This window comes from Pygoscelis adeliae, unplaced genomic scaffold (genome assembly GCF_000699105.1).
Source record: "Pygoscelis adeliae isolate BGI_AS28 unplaced genomic scaffold, ASM69910v1 Scaffold227, whole genome shotgun sequence".
Lineage (NCBI taxonomy): Eukaryota > Metazoa > Chordata > Aves > Sphenisciformes > Spheniscidae > Pygoscelis > Pygoscelis adeliae.
The window spans coordinates 4,327,648-4,341,858 of NW_008825100.1; the positions used below are offsets into that span (position 1 = coordinate 4,327,648).

General features: G+C 45.0%; 1 protein-coding gene across 1 annotated transcript in view; it reads right to left on the reverse strand.

Moving 5' to 3' along the window:
• GLI2 (GLI family zinc finger 2) overlaps positions 1 to 10,766 on the reverse strand; it is a 144,783-nt gene extending 134,017 nt beyond the window's left edge. Inside the window, exon 1 of the mRNA XM_009327147.1 lies at positions 10,604 to 10,766. Coding sequence (XP_009325422.1) covers positions 10,604 to 10,736 — 133 coding nt within the window. The 5' untranslated portion in view covers positions 10,737 to 10,766. The remainder of the gene's footprint in view (positions 1 to 10,603) is intronic.
• Positions 10,767 to 14,211: the final 3,445 nt, after the last annotated feature.

Consider the following 14,211-nt stretch of genomic DNA (forward strand, 5'->3'; position numbering starts at 1 on the left):
TCTATGCAGTCTGACCCGTTAAGTGCTTCAGTATGACCAATGCCATAAACATGCTAACCAGATGCTGATGGATGGGCCTCGAGGCCCAAAGAACAACGCAAGTTCATTATATAAATGGGGCAGTGAAGGGAAGTCAAGCAGCTTTCCCAAAATCACGAAGGAAGTTTGGGGCTGGATCAGGAACTGCAACTAATTTTCCCCAGGCTCAGTTCTGTGCCCTCACTGTAGGAAGCCACCAAAAAATTGGGTACCTTCACACAAGCAGCCTCTGGGAGGCGGGTCAGCTTCCCACAACACATAATAATTCCTCTCGTTAAAATGGGATGTGCAAACCAATGCCTAAAGTCCTCACCTTTATGTTTCTCTGTTTTTACTTTAAAGTGTGGCTGTAAATGCCTCAGAAAGAACATCACCAGCTCTACCTGAGAACTGATATGAACGAGATTTGCTTAACCTCAAGCCTTATAAAGAAGGCACTTCTACGCATTCATGCAGGACACCGGTATTCACACAGCCAGCACGCAGAAGTGGCAGCTGCTTGGTTCCCCTGTCACTGCTGTCCACATCCCACAAAGAGCAGCCATAAAACAAGGTGAGCCCCAAATAGAAAAACAGAGCAGAGAAAGATAATTTTTTCCCATCACAAACAGAGCAAAAATTTCACTTGGGGAAAACCTAAACATTTCCCAACACTTTGGACCTAGGGTAAGGAGTGCTGAGCCCTTACCACACTCCTTAGGCTTGGAACATCTTGTTAGGTGCAGAAGTCTCTCTGTTTTGTTTAAATGATTAAACTATTGTTGAAGCAGTGCACACGGGGCCAGGGGCTTACAGAAGGATACCTTCTCTGTTGGATGGTTTTCAGGAATGCTCACACACTGATCTTTTATATCAATACAACTGAAGTCACCAAAACATCTACTTTAACTGCTTACTTAAGGATGCATCTGTTGCAAGCTGTGATTTTTTTGAAAATCTGTCAGAGTCAGGAGCTGATCCATGTAAGAGAAGAGAACAGCTTTCTGGCCAAAACAGCACCATTCAATCCCTGCAAATGTTGCTGTATTTTAAAAATCAGATATTAGTGGCAGTAAATATAAATATTTTGCTTGCAATACTCCTGTTCTTATTTACAATTTACTTACAATTGGAAGCATTTTCAATGGAATACAGTCTTAAAAATATCTGGGATTCCAGGAGAAGGAAAGAGGTGTAAAAAAGAAAAGGAGAAAAAGCCCATGGAGCTCTCTGACAGACTGTAGAAAAGGCAGAATTGATTTCAGACAAGTTTGTGTGAAATCTTTTTCATTTGTGTTCACGTGGGATCACACTCGGTTATTTTTTTTATTTTCATTTTGGACTCAGTCAGCCTATGTACCCAAACTTTTGTTCAGTTCTTTCCACCAAGGTTTGCTGGATTTCAACCCAACACCACTATGGGAGTCACAGAACACGTGGTGCGGGTCACTTCCAAACACAGGTAAGCTGACAAGTTTAATGTAATCCTAAACCAGTCAGCATGAAGAGACTATATCCACTTCATTCCTTCACGGTATGAGCTAAACTTATAATCTTGGCTGAGGTTTATTCTCTCTCGTTACCATTAAGGTCAGAGAACATCCTGCCAAACATAGAACCCACACAGAATTCATGGGATATTGATTTATTTCAGAATTTAAGGTTTCTGCAAGTTATGTCCCACTTGGTTCTGGAAAAAATTGTGACCCCCTAATTATGAGCCCACTGTGCTAAGTACTGGACAGAGGCACTACCAAAAATGAGTTTAAATTCAGTAAAATCCTATTAGTGCTACTCAACATTTTCATACTTTTATACACCCAAAAGGAATGATACTGACTGCTGCAACGTGGTGTTCTCAAAGGCACTATATGATGCATAGACAACTTGTGTTCAACTCTCCTGAGGGGAAAGAAACAACTCCTCCATTTGGCAGGTGGACATTAGAATTTGTGTCACTCAACCACGATTACATGGCATATCAGTGTGTCGTGGTTTAACCTCAGCCAGCAACTGAGCACCACCCAGCTGCTCGCTCACTCCCCCCTGGTAGGATGGGGGAGAGAATCGGAAGGGTAAAAGTGAGAAAACTTGTGGGTTGAGATAAAGACAGTTGAGCAGGCAAAGCAAAAGCCGATAGTAAAATATACAAAGCAAGTGATGCATGATGCAGTTGCTCACCACCCGCCAACTGATGCCCAGCCAGTCCCTGAGCAGTGGCCCCCCCGGCCAGCTTTCCCCCAGTTTCTATACTGAGCATGATGTCACATGGTATGGAATGTCCCTTTGGCCAGTTTGGGTCAGCTGTCCTGGCTGTGCCCCCTCCCAGCTTCTTGTGCACCGCCAGCCTTCTCAGTCGGTAGAGCATGGGAAGCTGAAAAGTCCTTGGCTAGGGTAAGCACTGCTTAGCAACAACTAAAACATCGCTGTGTTATCAACATTATTCTCATACTAAATTCAAAACACAGCACTGCACAAGCTACTAGGAAGAAAATATTAACTCTATCCCAACCAAAACCAGGACACAGTGAGAGAGGAAGGACTTGCTAGTGGATATGGTGACCCAAGGGACCTGGGCTAAGTCCTCTGTACCACCAGGGATGTCTCATGTACACCACCTATGAACTTCTGAAGTCACAGAGATAACCAGTCCTTGACATCTCTCTGAAACAGCTAAGCCCATTACAGCCACTTTGGCCTTGGAAAATCCTCTCTGCTCCCTGTCTGCAGAATGGGAGCAATGATATCTCCTTGTTTTACCAGAATGCTCATGTGTGGAGAGAAGTGCAAGAGGCTGAAGTATACAAGCACTACTGGGGCTGGCCAAGGTGAGAGAACCCCCCACAGGACCTGGGCTCCCAGAAGTCACCAGACAGCACAGTTCATGTTCTCTTATTAAAAAAGAATTAAAAATGGTGCAGAGGAACAGGCATTGTCCTCACAGGCCTCTGCACCTCGTTCATCACCACATGAAAACATGAAAACAGACCACCTGGTTTCATGGGGGGCAGTTTAAGGAGGAGACGAGCAATACCAAGTCCTCCTTTTGCTTCAAGGTGCGTGGCTGCCTTCTGAAGGCCATGCAGAAATTCTTTAGGAACTGCCAGGAATACAAGCCCCATTTCTCGGTGCTGGTATTGGATGCACAGCATTTCTAAGAACATTTTTCTCTGCCACTCATCTGACCCCGGGAGCAGTCCCACTGCTCCGCACAGGCAGCCGTGGAATGCTCTGCCAAACCCTATCAATTATTTAGCGTCAAAAGGAAGACTTAATCTGTGTGATAAAAGAATGGATTTTATCTAAGACTTGTTCCCCTTAAAGTGATTTACACAACTGGCCTCTCTAGTTGCTTATTTACTTTTGCATTAATAGCCTTCCTCCACTTGGGTTATTTTTCGGAGTCTTTTGTAGCCTTTAGAATTTACTAGATTTTTCCCTTGTCTTTTCAGTGGGGATTTTAAATCGCCCATCTCTCTGAATGGGCTGTTAAAACACTAGTTTTGTCAATGCTGGTGTAAAGCTGGAGCAGCTCTGTGAAGCAGCTCTCCTGGCTGTGTTGACACTTGGGTGTCGAGTTTGCCTCCGACTTGAGAAGCCACGGGGTGAGATTTCAGTTCAGAGCTGGCAGTCAGGGCTCTCAGACTGCTCATCAGGCTACGGACTGATGAACATGAATGAAAGGCTTTAAAGCATTAATTTAGTCCCACCTTGGTTCCTTGCTTGAACCCCACTCTGCAATTTCGGCCAAGTTAAGGAGCCTGGGATTTTGTCCACCTAACATTAGCCACCTCAAATCAGGCATGAAGCCCTCAAGGGAACAAAGCAGTCACCTCCACAACGTGCCTTACTCCACTCTAATGCAAAGGGATCCCAAACTAGACACCTAACATTTAGGCAGCCAACCTCAGACAAAACAAGTCCTATTCCTGGTCCCCCATGATTATGGCAGGATAAAATGCCATGGTTAATGGATGGTGTTGGGAGAATTAATTTACAGAACCTGTGCAAATTCTCAGATGCTCAGGCAAAAACTGCCAAAGAGACTAAAAACTATGGGGACATGCTCGCAGCGCAGAGGAGACAGTCCAGGAAAGCACCATGATAAATATAATCCATTATCACCACAGGATTTTCTTACTTGACTATAAATGACCAACCCACAAATAGGTAAGTTTAGCATCAGTTAAAAAGGTTATATTTAGGTACCCTCTGAGAGGCACTTTACTGAAGTCTAAACTGGATCCACGGAAAAGAAGATGTATCAGTACTTGCCAGAATAAGCTTTTGGAGCTTACAAAATAATAGGAAAGTGGAAGCTATTATTATTACAACTATTATTAATGATAATAATAATACACTCACAAAATACAATGGTCTTTCAGGTGGTACTTAGTGGTTGGGATCACCAGTGCCAGAACCAGCCTGTGAAGAATACCTTTTTTCATTTTAAACTCTTAGAAGCTTTTCAAGTTGGCGTGCAATCCTCCCATGTGGTTAGGGATAAGATTAAATTGCTCTGTCTTCAAAGTACCTCGGCATCTGTAATGGGCTGAAATTGTAGGAATCTTTGGTATGACAATTTGGGGGAGCTGTGTACAATCAGTGAATGCTGGCTGATATTATAAAGTTGCTGCATCATCAAATGCTTTGGTGATATGGACTCTGGCATCATCTGTAAGGGCTATGCAATGTGAATCAAAAAGTCGTAAACATTAATGGTTTCCACTCTGAGGTTCCACCTTTGCCCACAGGGCCGGCTACCACACAAAGAAACCCAGTACAGGGGCTCGGGAAGGGGGTTTCCCCCATGAGGGGAAAAAAAACAAGTGGCCAAGAAGTAGGATTCCAATCACTTGATTAGGCAAAGGAAAGTGTTACCCTAAAGATGCATTGCTGACTATTTTAGAGAAGAGACTAGAGAGACTCAGCGTTGCAAGCCATGAATAGAGGAAAGAGGGCAGGCAGAAGAAAAGACGTGGATTTTGTGGCAATTTTAGCTACTAAAATTCTGTCCCATGTAGCTGAAGAAATAAAGCTGCTGCTCCCAGAGTGCTCTCTGCCATGCCCGCACACCAGATACTGCTCATTGAACATAAAAATGGAGCAGCATGGCTTTACCTTCATCCATCTCTACATGGATTCCTCTAAACTATCCCAAAAAGCAGATGTCAGGCAACCAGTGTGATTCAAAGCTAGCAGCTAGTCACAGGCCTTGATATCCCACGACCGAGGAACAGCCTCAGCGTTGCACCAGTCTAAGCATCTGAGACCTCCGGCTTCCCAAAGGAACACGAGTGGGTACACAAGAGAGACCTGTAGGGAGTCTGGCCAGCCAGAAGGGCTATGGTGACAAAGAAACCCACTTTAAGACCCAACAGAATTACTTTTATAAAAGACTGATGGAAATGTTTAGGGAAGAAATACGTTTCTTAATTGCTGTCACTCTTACAGCAGTGTTGCACTGAAGCCCTACCCAAGGTGGGGGCCACTGAGCTACATGCAGTAGACACACAGTGGCTGTCAGGAGAATATAGCAGTCTAAATTCTGGGATTTTCCCACCATTCTGTTTTAACCACTTGCCCCCTTCCCTCCCGCAGCCAACCCAGACTTTTCTGTTAACTGCGTATCTCAAAGTTTTAAGTTGTATACAGCAAAGCAATACAGGGCAGGGAAGCTAAGAATGTGCTTGTACTGGTTATATTCCTTTTCCTGGAAAATGTGAACAACTGAATGAAAAACATTCTTTGGAGAAGATCCCTGCCCCTCCTGCGTGGACAGAGGAGATGACTTCATAGGGGCTGTTCTCCTAATTTGTCTGAGTCTCAGGCCACACAAACTATATATTTTTTCAATGCGCTGAGGTCTGCTGGGATGCTGGTATTTCCTCCTCCTCATTTACATGGTCTTCCCATAATCCAGCACTGAGACAAGCTGAACTGCACAAGGACTCCCTGCCAGCGCCACTCAGGGCTTGCTTATAGAAGACCTCTGGAGAGCGATGGGAGGTGCTCCCTGCCCTTCTCTGCCTATGAAAGGGCTGAGTGTGCTACTTCTGCAGCACTGAGCATTCCCTCCAGCCCATAAATCAAGTGACCAAACTCCATCCCAATCTCTGTTCCACTGCAGAAAAGCCCCATACTCTGCCCTTACAGCACACGCGGGGCGAAGAGCTGTATTTCATCAACTGAAGCCTTAATATCAGAGGAGAGTCGTTACCTCCTGGAAAAAAAGTGTAGCCAGAGTCTTACTGGTTCTGCAGCTTGGTTTCCCCATGTTTACACCAAATGACTTGTTGAACTTCATTATATACAAAGTATTTCCATAGATCAGAGGCAGGGAGACCTGTGCAGCTAACATAAAATAAATTACCACCCCGTGATAAATGGTTCTATTAGCAATCCAGATTGTTAAACTCAGATACAACAGGATGAAGGGAGCACTGCCCCATTCATTCTCCCTGCGGCAGATACTGAGTTGTAAATAGGTTATTTTGTGTGTAAATAACACATTAAAACTCAGCATTAGCCGTGTCTTTTGATAGAGAGGAAATTGTTCCAAATAAATAATCTCGGACAGGAATGTAAAATAAGCCAGATTTAATAGTGCATGCCTGCTGCAGCCGTGTTAAACATGACTAAAATGATAAACCCCAGAATATACTAATAGTAAACTATGCTCTGACATCAAAGTAATGAGGCTGTATTTTTACCCAGCTTTAGAAATGCTAAAATTAGTCTTGACAGAGCCAGACATCAGAAAAATGTTTCAAACATAAACACCATCAATTTGGGAACTTGGTGTTTGTGTCATGCTGAGGGTGGGGTGGAGAGGGAAAGGTGCATTCTGGGCCTTGTTAAAGTCAGGCAGTTAGCATTTAGGAGAATTTGTATTTAATTTTTATTACAAGATGAGAAACCCATCTTCCTAAATATCTCTGCCTTTCAAAGAGTGGCTCATTTAAATTTCTCCTCCAGCCATGCTCCTGGGCTTCCTCGTGCGTGCTGACACGGAGGATGTCGCAGTGCTAGCCTGGAGGACCCGACCCAGTCTCACTCACGTGGTGCTCTGCTCCAAAGCCTCTCGCCCTATGCAGCGATATGCACTTTTGAACTCAGCAAAAGGCTTTTCTAAACATGAAGTGTTATGAGTCGCCCTTCCAGAAGTGGAGGCACTGAAAGTGAGAGGCTCTTCTGCAGGTCTGACTGTCTAAAGCTCCTACATACTGTCATTAAAACTGGCTTCCATCTCTGTCACACACACACGCGCACCTATTGAAACAGAAGAGAGGAGCTTCTTGGCCGGCATGATTTATGGAATAACAGAAAATTAGGAGAGACTTCCCTGATGTCATTTCTGCGAGGCCAATTTCTGAACATCTGATCAATGAGTTACTATAAAAGATTGTCACAGAAGATCTCTAAAATGGCAGCTTCAGTAGACTAAAAATATGAGATGCAGATTGTTAGTATGAAAGGCCTCTTCTCCACTTACAGCATCAACAATACCCATCTCTTCTCCTACAGCCATAACTTAATTTGCTCAAGGCTGCAAACATTTGGGACAAATATCCAAAGCAAGGGAACTAGAAATGGAAACTGGACATATTATTACCTTATAATAATATAGTCTAAATAATAATATAATAAAATAGCTATTACTCAATTATTTAACTAATATTCAGTTTATTGCTTCAATTGCCTTAATTATAAATAAAACCTTATGAATCTATTCGTTTCTACAAGGGAAAAAGAAAACCTTATGATCTGAGAAACATGCTATGTTGGCACTCCATCTGTGTGACTCAGTAGAATAAAGGAGAAGAAATGTGTTGCAAATTATGTTTGTTTGGCGCTGGAGAGCAGCTTGGTGATCTGCAGCACTAGATGAGCCTTGCTGCCACTTTCTCACATGCTAGTACAAAGAATAAAACTTCTACAATAAATAAAATCAAGAGTTTGTCTTGGATGAGAATAAAGACTTCTTCGTATGGCCCCAAAGCAGGGTGGGGAGCTCGGAGGCCCTCCCCTCCTCACGCTGAACAGTGTAATTAATCTCCATGCCTCGTTTGCTTTCTTCTGTAAGAATATGAGCATAAATATGTATATTTCTGGCCTGCTATAAGTAATTACACTAGTTTAGTGAAGCAAATATGTTACATTAGCATGAATACCATGTAAGTACAGTTTAATCGCTACCCAGCCTTTTTGTTATTATCTGCTAAATCACACCTTGCAATTAACTGATGTTATAAGATGACTTTGTATTAATTTTTCTACTTATAAGTACACACACCACGCTGCTCCCTTTCAGGAGCATGTATTATATCTAGCCAGAATTCAAAGGAAAGCCCTCCAAACCACAAGAGCACGTGCATTACCTGCAGAGTCCCGGGGCCGGTGTCCGATCGCACACCTCTTTGCTGCTAGCCATTTTAGGTCATTTATGAGCACTTCTCTTCACAGCATGACATAGATTTCGCTCTTTACATCTCATTACACAATGCTTTCATCACGATTCTCCTGACATCTTCAAACAATCCTTCACTTACTTCTCCACTTCCTCTTAATAAAAGGAGAAATATTGAGCCTGTAAATCATTCTTTCCAAAGGCGAGAGCAGAACTGCTAACGGGACATGTAATACCGGACGCTTAAAAACCAATCAAGTCTCCGGGGGTGCCAAATGGGCCGATGGATGCTCCACCTCGGGGGCATCATCATTTCCATCGCATCTCTGGAAATGCAGTGACTGCTTCCTCGGCGGAGGCACTCCCAAGGCAAGTGCCAAGTGGGGAGAAGGTGTTTATTCACAACAGCATGTCTGTGGGTTTTGAATTTTAGCACATGCTTGGTCTTTGTTGGTGCCAATCAGCCCTTTGGATCTGCCAGTCACTGAGATGATGCCTCCAGTGGGCGGCCTCAAGGTTCCTACAGCCTGTGCTTCTTCAACAGGGATCAAAATCTGCTGGAGGATGGCAAACTTCTGCATGTTGCTGTCTTTGCCTTTCCCCTATTTCTGCTGCCCGACGAGCCTTCCTTTCTGCCATTTTGCACAGTGCTCACAAGGAAGGTGGCTCAAACCCATTCAGCAGCATGAAATTGTGTTTCGCTCCAAACAATTCTGTGTAAAAGATCTTCTAGTTCTTTTTAAGAAAAACATTCCTTTGGCTAACAAAGACTAACAAAATTTATCAAACACATGAACTAATCTGATAGATTATAATCTAGTAGCTGCTGCCTTATTCTGTACATCTGAATCTTCCCGGGTCAATGTGGAAATGAAAACTGAGTAACAAATGTGTTGAAAAGGAAGGATAGATGAAGCAGATTTAAGCAATTTGGGCTGGGAACTATCTTCAAAACTCAGCCAACAGAAAACAAACTCTCCAGCCGAGCTGTGTAAGAAACAGAGGAGCCCGCAGAGGAGACATGCTGCTCTCCTGGGGTGATGAGAAACCACCCTGCAGTGAAGGAAGGGGAGGGGAAGGGTTCATTTTGAGGTAGACTCTGGCTAGCAATAAGGTATATTTTAAAGAGGGAAAAAAAGCTGCCTGCAAAGTTTACACAGCTGGGATGTCTCTTGTCACATCCAAGCTGGTGCAGCCCCTTCTAAGTTTGTCTCCTTACGCCCTGTCCAGAAAGGACACTCAGTCCCAGTCCCCACCAAGGGCAGTGTGGTGCCTCCCTGGCGGGCACAGCCTTGCTCACAGCTGGAGCCACCACGAAGGTGGGCAAGCCCTGGCACCAATTTGGAGATCCACCAGCACATGTGTGCCAGTGAGGGATGTGTGTTTCTGGGGCTGTATTTTGCCTGCTGTAGTGGGCGAGAGGAGGCAGGAGCAACACACCTGCACGTCCCCCAGCACACCGGTGTTACACCTGCCAAAAATGACCCCATGCCCGTGGGGGTCCACGAGAGCTTCCCAATTGACTTCAAAACCAGCACGACCAAAATCGTCCCAAAAACGCTGACAGAAAAAGAAATCAGGACCTGAGCTATTTCTGACACTAAGAGGAACGGTACAAATGGGGGGGGTTCTTTATGAACATTCTTGCATTGGGGCTGGACAATCCCGAATTCCTCCCTAACCATGAAATCCCAGCAGCAATGGCTGAAGACAGTGCAGTCTGTTTAGCTCATTAGCAGGATCACAGCCAGCGCACAACACCCCTCCCCAACCATGATAACAGGGCGCTCCCCCAGCTCCAGCCAGCCTCGCCAGCCACCCTTTAACTCCTCCATGGAGGAGCAGCAGGCACCATGCTGCCTACACCACACAGCACCGGTCGGCCAGTGGCAAGCAGTGACGGGATGCCTCAACTCTCCGACGGCCACCTCTCACCACCCATCCTCTCCCTCACCCCAATCCAGTTCTCTAGGAGCAGCGGTGACTTATCATGGTGCAGTGATGTTTGGATGCCACGCAGTGACACAGCTTCCCACTCCTGTGACCTCCGACAGCCGAGAACCCCAATAAACTCAGCGTGTTCACAGCAGGACAGATGCCACCATAGTTATTAAATTCTTACAGTCTAATGAAAAACACCCCTGCTGCTTTCAAAGTGTGGAAAACATAAAGTACCTCCTTGTGCCACTGCTGCTCCTGCAGCTGCTAAAGGAGTGGGTTTCTTCTCCGTCTCCGTAAAGCCATTCCCCTCCAGAACTGCACCTTTTCCTTCTTTTTTCCCAGCAGCAGTTGAAGCAGAAGTTTCCATCTTAAACGTGCATCTTCCAGCTCAGCAACCCTACAGGACATAAAACAAAACCAGATTCTAGTCACCACTCACAAAACAGGCAAAATCAGCTCCACGAGGAAGCAGCCGGTGGTTCGGCAGAGCTCAAAGGTAAACTGGGATTTCCTGGGTTTCTAAATCTAGCAGCGCAGCCAGTACAGGCAGAAAGGGCACAACCCCGCAAAGGGATGGGTATTCTCACACCCCGCTGCCTTCAGGCAGTTGAAGACTTAAAAGGATCAGGACCAAAATACATTTTTTCCCCCACTTAAACTTGGGCTGGATAATAAAGCTGACCGGTCCAAAGGGCTTTCCAGAATTAAAGGACAGGTGAGACGCAAAAATTTAGCATGTATAAAACCAATCTGTCCATCCTATACGTGACCTAGCCCATCATAATCTGAGTCAGCTAAAAACTTTTAATAAAAATACATTTAAGGTGTTGTTTTTTTTTTCTCCCCAGTTGGTGCTTATTGTATGCGCTGGTTCTGAACCAGTGCCCTGACCAGAACGTTTCAATGGTGCTTACGGATAAGCCACAGCAGGTCTGCCAGAGCCCATCCAGCTCTCACTGGTGAGGACTAACATCCACTGATTCCTGACTCTCTCAAGCAAGTTCTTCTATCCTGACTGGTCACATCTGAAAATCAGCTACAGTTTTACCCCCATTACAAATGGTGAATTAAGTGCCAGTGAAAGCTCCATGAAACAAGAAGATACCAAAGCACAAAGAACCTGTTTTTTTTAAATTAAGTCCATGAAAAATAACAGCTCCTAAACTTTTTGTTAGCTTCATTGTTTGTTCTGCATGACTCAAATATATCTCGTCTCCCAAAAGCAAACATATATGTATCCCAAATTTAATGTAAAGATGGGGCTTCTCTTAAATGAGGAGGCATGCTTATTTTCTGACTGCAGATACTTTGGTTTGCCCCGTTTTAACTTGCTTTATTTCAAATGTCTCCACATGACTCCTGTTTTCACAGAACCCAAACAGTTACCCGGCACTACCGGCCTCAGGCTGGTCTTGGGAAAACCCACTGCTAATTCCTCCTTTCCTTTTTAATTTTAATGCAGATCTGCAATTTTTCACATGTAAATTTTCATATGCATATTTTTTCAGCTCCTGAGATACTCTGGAGCACATGGGTTGTTTATCTTATAGGAATAATGGGATCACCCAAAAAATGTCTGGGAAACCAGAAAACTGTTTTTTGTGTGCAGGTAGTTTTACTGCCATTGTGCCAGCTCAAACTTCCCTCCCTTCACTCTGGAGGATTAACTGACTCCTGAACATCTTGGATTAAAAAGTTAACACTCCTAAAAACTTTAAAGCACATGAAGATTTCAGGAACTCCCATGTGTGATCTGTAACTCTTACCCTTTAGTTGTCTGTGACTCTGGCATAAGCACTTCATTTTGTGGCTGGGGTTTTTCCTCTCGCTATTTTGCTGGTTTTCAAGCAGTTTTGTGCTGTAACTTCAGGACAGACAAGCAGGAAAGCGAAACCCCCCTTTCCCCACTACATGATAAGCTCCACGGCTTAGCACGCAGCCCCAGGCGCCCAGACTCCCTCGCACCCACTGTTGGAGATCCTCCATGTTGCACTACCGTTCAAGACAAGCTATCCTAAATCTTTCTCCTCCACTCAACGGCTACTTCAAAACTTTCCTGTAAGTACAAAGCCACCCTTGCTGGCACCTCAGAGGGACCTGGCACATGGTGGATGTGGTCCTCCAGCATTGCCACCACCGCCTGGGCTGCAGCAGGATGGTGGCCTACCGAGCAGCTGTGTGCTGCAGCCCAAGCAGCTTATCCTGGGAGCCTTCAGGCATGGCTCGCATTAATGGGACCACTAAGTGATGGATCTGCGGTCACGATTTGCAGCTGTAAACAGCGAAGCTTGCATTGGAAATGACAGGACCCACAATTACAGGGTTTACTGATGACACAAGGCTCCAGTGAATACTGAGGTGGCCCCCCCTGAGGTCCTGCCCCAGCATGTGCTGGGCTTGATGGCAAACATGGGATAGGTTCCTGGGGGCCAGGACTTTACAGCGGTTTAATCCAGAAATCAGGTTGGGTTACAGACCACGTATGAAATAAATACATTCAAACCGGAGGAGTATTTGACCTAGGTCTGACAGCCTGGGCTTCTGTTCGTTAAGCAAATAAACTTCAGAGACTATATTACTAGCCCCCCACCTGTTTCTTCTTAGTCCCTCCTTTCAAGGCTTTGCACTTTTGTTTGAAACCAGACGCTCGCCCTTGCACCCCTCCCAGCCTCCCCCCTCCCCGGTTACGCTGACCCTTGGGGCAGCCTCATGCATGGGGGAAGCATCCTTGGGGGGCTGCAGGCTGCAAAGCATAGCAGCCAGGGAGGGGAAGGAAGAAACTAGTAATAGAAATCGTTCTCCTGTGAAACATGCAGGTTAGAGCCATGCTTTTTTCCAGAGAGGTGCCTGAAATGAGATCTCTAAATCCCTGCCACAGACACCTCAGGAGGGACCCCGTTTTTCAGATGTGTCATTTATCCAACCGGAATTTGACAAGAGACCAGGCCTGTATTTGAAAAACTGGCCTTTGTAGCTGTACGCTTTCTTTTCAAATGAATTATGAATTAAAAAAAAAAAAACAAACAAGTGTTTAATAAATGGTTGTATTAAAGAGGTAAATCCTTCTCAAATACTGGATTAGAAAAAAAAAAAGAATGCAACTACTCTAATCTTACAGGCTTTAGTGTAACAAGTTTATAATTATTTTTACTTTGTAAAGGTGCTTGGGGCAGGGTAGGCTGGATGTGAGGCTCCGAGCTTTTCCCCAAGTCAACAGCAACCAAAAGTCATTCTCCTTCCACAGCCACCCACGACCAGACCTGACCAGCGCAGCCCAGGAGGACACAGGCATCCTCCCTGGCTGGATCCTGCCCTGCTCAGCACCTCCACCCACAGACCGGGACAGAGACCACGGAGCGAAGGAGCACCAACACCAATTTCATATCCCATCTCCTGAGGTTTCATGGATGATGGCTGAGAGGCAGTGACCAGCAGACTCCCCCCATCACACTTTGGTGTGGTGTGTGACCAGGACACAGCGCTGAAGCTCTGGAGATTTAGGTTCCCATCTTAGCTCTGTTACAGTCTCCTCTGTGTCCCTGGGCAAAAAGCTTAACCTCTCTCGCAGCCGGTTTCCGCAGCCATAAAATAGGAAATAGCACTTTGCCCTATTTGCAAAGTGCTTTGAGATCCTCGGAGGCACAAGGCTATGGAAGTATTTTTATTACCAGTATAAGAAGATATATTGATGGAGGCAGTCAATCCACACCATCCAGGAGCACTACATTCATTTTTTAAGCAATACATAGTTTGCTTTCTGTTCAATGCTAAACTTTTTCCGCTGCTCTGTGCCACACAGAATTTATAAATTCAATGACAGATTAATCTTAGCAGCGAGCCAT